At 41.1% G+C, this 5,696-nt stretch overlaps 1 protein-coding gene across 1 annotated transcript in view; it reads left to right on the top strand.

Moving 5' to 3' along the window:
- The window catches only part of NEBL (nebulette), a 123,636-nt gene that overhangs the window by 83,259 nt on the left and 34,681 nt on the right, over positions 1-5,696 (top strand). The window contains exons 25-26 of the mRNA XM_019801214.2: positions 1,818-1,910; positions 3,123-3,272. Of these exons, the coding sequence (XP_019656773.2) occupies positions 1,818-1,910; positions 3,123-3,272 (243 nt within the window). The remainder of the gene's footprint in view (positions 1-1,817; positions 1,911-3,122; positions 3,273-5,696) is intronic.

Genomic DNA, 5,696 nt, shown 5'->3' with positions numbered 1-5,696 from the left:
CTTAGTGTTAGGTTAGCTTCATCTTCACAGGGAAGAGCTTATTTTTTTGGAACTAGTGAAAGGCCATTTAGAGGTGGGCTGGGTGAGGGAAGTGTGTTTCTACCTGACTGGGTAATGTCTTAATGTGAAACAACGGTACTGAAGTCAGGCCGTTAAGTTCCTTGAATGATTAGTAAGTGAATCTGAAAGTCCTTTCCACAGAGGAATTCCACACACATGTGCGCACTACTGATAGCTCTGCACAGCTTCCAAAAGTGATTGTGTAAAAGGATCACATTAGGTTGAATGGATGGGTTGAGATGTTTTCATTGAAAGTAACATGGATTTAATTTCATTGCTTTGGCTTAACATCTCATAAGGGATAGTGAGTACAGAGGGTCCGATTCATCCCTCGAGGGTGGAAACGCTGACAGTCTACACAGCTTACGCTGGGGTCCTCCTCCCTAGATCAAGGGCCCAGAATGATGGCAAAATTCTTGTTAGAAACTGGGATCTTGTCTAGACTTCGAGCTCTCAGAATTCAGTACTCACTACCTTTGGGATAGAAATTATTATTATTTTTTAAAAAATTCAACATATATGTCTCTGAATTATTCCCTTACTGGGTCATCTGGAAGCCACTTGATTTCTTCTTATTGAGGGAGACTGTTTTCCATTGAGGACTTTCCTATGAAGCCACAAAATGAAGTACATTCAACAAGCAGACTTCTGAGTCAGGCAGGGAAATGGAGGTTTGGAGATTTTCTGAGCAATTCAGACTAAGCCAAGTTGTGCTGCTTCTATTTTTGCTGGAGGCTCTGCTATTGACTAGTTGTGTAACCGTGGTCAGGCCACCTCGATCTCTCTATGCCTTAGTTTCCCTATTTATAAAACAGGATAGTAAGAGCACCTACTTAAATATGGCAGGAAGCCTAAGTGAGTTATGTTGTGATGGACGGTCGTGCTCGGCACATAATGCTAATGACAGACACTAGGAGCTCCGCTTCCAGCTCCATTCATTAATTGTTTTTCCTCAAGCTCTGTTTCTGTCCGTAGCTAGATTTTTCACTCTCCTCTAGTGAATACAGCACTGAGCAGATCATGTTAGGACATGAGCACCATTAGTTGGAGACACGGGTAAACCTGGAAGTTACTGTATTTGGATTTTGCCTCCAACTCAAATAGGAGAGTGAATTGGTTTGCTCAGGTCTGATTGCTAAGGATGGCAGTGAACGCATCTCTGGTCCCTTGAGAGCAGGAAGTTGCTCCTTGCTTATCTTTCCATCCCTCACCCTCCATTGCTCAGTGCCGTGCTTTATTGCACTTTTCCAAGAAATGTGTCTTGTGTGGGTTAGCCTGTGCTCACCAGCTTCCAATGAAAGCTGGGCTTGCCCCTTACCTGCATTTCAAACACTTGTTTTGGGGAGAGGAGTTTTTGTTCTTCATTTTCTCAGACAAAAACCTCTCAGTCACTTCCTATGAATTACTCACGTGTCCTTGATCGGGAGCTTAAATCAAACATTTTACCTCTTTCAGCGTGTGGAGGGCTTGAGTGTTGGGGGTTCGGGGATGCGGGGAGTTGTCTGGTGTGTTGGGTGATGAGTCAAAGGCTCCAGACGGAAGGTCAATGAAGAACAAACCAGGCAACTGAAGTCTGCTCGCAAAGTTTTCTTATTAAATCCTTGTAAATGTGACTGTCCCTTTGTTCTCCTCTGAAGTCTGCATTGCAATGAGTTCACTTATTACTGGTTTGCTTATGACATGTATCTTTTTCCAGACTTGTGCTTGACTTCTTAAAATTTATTCTTGATTTGTTGATTTCTTCCTTTTGGTAAAAGACCTCAAAGTTTGGCGTACAGATCCTGGCTCCATCTTCGACCTTGATCCCCTGGAAGACAATATTCAGTCTAGAAGTCTCCATATGCTCTCTGGTACTGCTTACATTTTGAGTTGCTCCCCATTTATGTGGTTCTGTCCTGAGAGTGAAGGTACTCTGAGTGGTAGAGGCTCATGGTACCAACTGTGTGATGTAAATTTAAAAGTTGAGGTTTTGAAAAACCAAAAAAAAAAAAAAATGCTATGCGGCTTTAAAATACCATTAATCATTTATGAAAACAAACTTTGCAAAAGGGCTTTTTAGTATATCTTAGATTCCTTTGTTCTAGATTCACTTAGAAAGGTGTCCAGAGATTCCTGATGTCTGCTTTTCATTAGTGAACGTGATTTTATAGGTTTTCTGGGCTTTCAAATGCAGTTATTTGGACTGCGCTAAAGTGCTGAGACATAGAGGGTTTGTTTCATGGAAAACAGTATTCCAACATTTTAAAGGTAGCATCATGAACGTGTTAAAAAAATAGACTTTTAGGTACACTTAAAATGTATCTCTAAGTGTTTGTATAGTGCAAAATTTATAGTGTATAGATAATGCAAGTTTATTTGACTTTTAATTTAGACCTTGTGTTTCTAATTAAAAGCAAAACCTGAATGGTTTGGCTATTTGGGTACAGTGATAGCATGGTTTGACATTTCAGACTTTCAGATAGTGTTTAACAAACTGAAACTTTGGCAGTTATGTAGATGTATCATATCCTTTGGGTCTGACTCTCTCCCCTGATTTATACTCTACATTTAATTACTGACATTAATGAAATTGAAAGCCTAAGGCAACGTAGGGACTCTAATACTTTTGTAGTCCGTTTGATCCACATAATCAGCCAAATTTTCATTAAATTTTCTGAAGATAAAGAAAAGGCAACAAATGCTGTACGCTTGGGGATTCTTGAAAATGATTATGTCTAACCAGACGTTATATTTGATAGAAATATTTTAGTTTGCCAGTGTTGTTCTTAGTTCTTGTCAATTTCCCATCCCCCATTTCTCCTTTAAAGTCTAGATTTACAATGAGTATAAATGATTGTTCAACATTTCTACATTTGAAGCTATAGTATGCTGAAGTTCGGTAGTAGGTGACTAGAGCTTACAATAGTTGAGCTTGGGATTTTATTTAGTAAGACACTGTTTTTCTTCCTTGTTAAACTTTTAAGTAATTTTTTTCTTTCTTTTCTTTTCTTTTCCTTTTTTTTTTTTTTTTTTGTTCTTCAAGTCACTTAACCACAAATCTGAATATTTTCCCTCCACTATAGAAAAGGCGAATCACTATAGGAGACACCGTTCCCGATCTCACTCGAGCAGTACTTTTGGTACAGGTCTTGGAGATGACAAATCAGAAATATCCGAGATTTACCCTAGCTTTTCGTGCTGCAGTGAGGTAACCAGACCGTCGGATGAAGGAGGTAGCAAACATTACCCAGTCTCAGAGAATAATCATTCAATTTTGTAAACATGTCACAAGTGCGTCTAACGTTCTTCACCTTTGCACAGACACATAGCCTGGGTGTATTCGAAAATTTTAAATTATGTTTAGAAAGTTTGAGTCTTTTTCTTTTAAACTACTAATTTGCATTTCTGCATGTTTGTTTTTCCTGTCTTACTTCACTGTTTTCACTGCCAGTGGATCTTTAATGACCACAGGGGCGTGGGAGCTGCCACGTGAGTCTGTTTCACCGTTGGATGTGGTAGACGTATGTGGCGTGAGTGGACACTGGAGTTCTGTGGATTTTGTATCTGGTTATACAAAATTGTACAGTTATATCTGAGCGGCTAAGAGGGGTTGCTCTGAATCTGTGTGCATTGCAGTATTGCTACACATTTGCAGACGAGCTAGATCTTGCCTAAAACAAATTGGATGTGATACTTGAGATATGGGATTTTTTTTTAAAAAGTGGAAAATACTGTTGATTGTTAATAATCTTCCCTATATTTCCTGTAGTCATCCTCTCTTCTGTTTTCTGCATCCAAGCTGGTGGATTAGGTCTAGAGCTTTTAGTTGAAATTGTTTGGGATGTTAAACTAATCCTGCGGATAAAGGTCTTATTGACGTTTAAGACTACGGTGCGGCCACATTTTAGCGCTACGGACAGTGGGGTGAGGGGCCAGAAATGTGTAAGAACTACTGGAATCCTGAATTTCCTTTATAAACCGCAGAGGTCATAGCGCTGAAATCAATCCCTAAGGCAGACAGTTTTGATGTTGAGCAACTTAACATGGGGGGTTGGGGGGGGATGGGGAAAAAGTAAAGTGACCGAAGACCAGATGAGACCGTGAGAACTCTTGCAGTTGTGTGATTGTTTTTTCCATTTGTTCGAATAAAACTCTTAGGAGGTGAAAATCAGTTACGTCCTGTACATCTTAAGTTATGCATTTAGGCTGGCCTCAGCTTGGTAGAAAGGTTTTTTTTCCCTTTTTTTCTTTGGTGTTTCAGCTTTACTGAGGTACAGTCGACATATAAAATTGTCAGATATCTGAAGTGTCCATCGGGATGATCTGATGTATGAGCACGTTGGGAAGGGACTCCCCACCCCGCCTCCCGTCTAGTAATTAGCACATCCATCCCCTCACATAGTTCTCTTTCATTTGTGTGTGAGAGAACATTCACGTTCTACTCTCCTAGCAAACTTCAACTAGACAATACAGTGTTGGGTGTTGTCAACCACCCTGGCCACGTTATACGTGAAAGCCTCAGAACTTACTCATTTACAGCCCATAGTTTGCACCCCTTTCTAACTTCTCCGTGTTCCCCATCCCCCAGCCCCTGACAGCCACTTTTCTACTGTTTCTATGAGTTTGCTTTTTTTTTTCTTTTTAAGATCCCACCTTACTAGAAGTTTTAAACGATCTTCTTTCTCTACGGTTCTAGTGAAGAATTTGTTAATTGGTTTTGCTCTCTTGTAGATAAGATAGACACGGGTGATCTCCCCTTCCTGTGACTGCTTCTCTAGCAAAGGGTTCAGTAACTTCTTGAGTATTTTGATTTTGGCTTTGTGGTTCTTGATTTCTCCCTTCAGGGTCCTCTGTGGTTCTGGAGGTACAAAATAATGTCGGTGCTTGGTGAGATGAACAAAACCCAAAGCAAATACAAGAATACATTTCGAGCCATCTTAGTCAACGTCACTCAGTCCAGCATTTTGGAGTTGATGCAATGTGCCTTAGAGACTTTACTTCAGCAATGACCCTTCCCCTTCGTCTCTGTACATCCAACACAGCATTCATTCGTTTATTCACCAAATATTTATTGAGTGTTCTTTGTACACCAGCCAAGAGCCGGGATCTGGTGATGCATATGGCAGTAAGCAAAAGAGAGGCACATCTGGTCTAAGGGGCTTAGACTTTGGTGGGGGACCCTGACATTAAACAGATACTGATCCAACCAACATATAATGAAGAACGGAGTAGTTGCTGAGGAGAGAGCATGGGGGCTACAAGATGTATGACAGGGGAATTCCATCTGGCCTTGATGTCAGGGAAGCCTTCCCAGGGAAGGAAGATTGAGCCGAAATGTCAATGCTCAATGATGTTAACTAGGCCAACGGGGCTTTGGGAGAAGAATGCCTTTGAGAGAGAGAACAGAATACTGAGATGGTATATCCGTGAGATGTTCAAATGGAGGTGTCAAGTAGGTGGTCTGAGTTCAGATGGAAGGTGACACTGGAGATATCTATGGGAGGTCCGGGATGAACCTGTGTAGAGAAGGAGAATTCAGACCCCCTCCCCCAGATGTATCCAGTCCCTCAGCACCTGTGGACTCTCTCCATTCTCCGCCTCCAGGGGTACACTGTGAAAACCTGCTGCGGTTGGGTTATCCCTTCTTTCTCTTCGTA

Source organism: Ailuropoda melanoleuca, chromosome 15 (assembly GCF_002007445.2).
Source record: "Ailuropoda melanoleuca isolate Jingjing chromosome 15, ASM200744v2, whole genome shotgun sequence".
NCBI lineage: Eukaryota > Metazoa > Chordata > Mammalia > Carnivora > Ursidae > Ailuropoda > Ailuropoda melanoleuca.
This window is presented reverse-complemented; position numbering and strand designations above follow the sequence as displayed.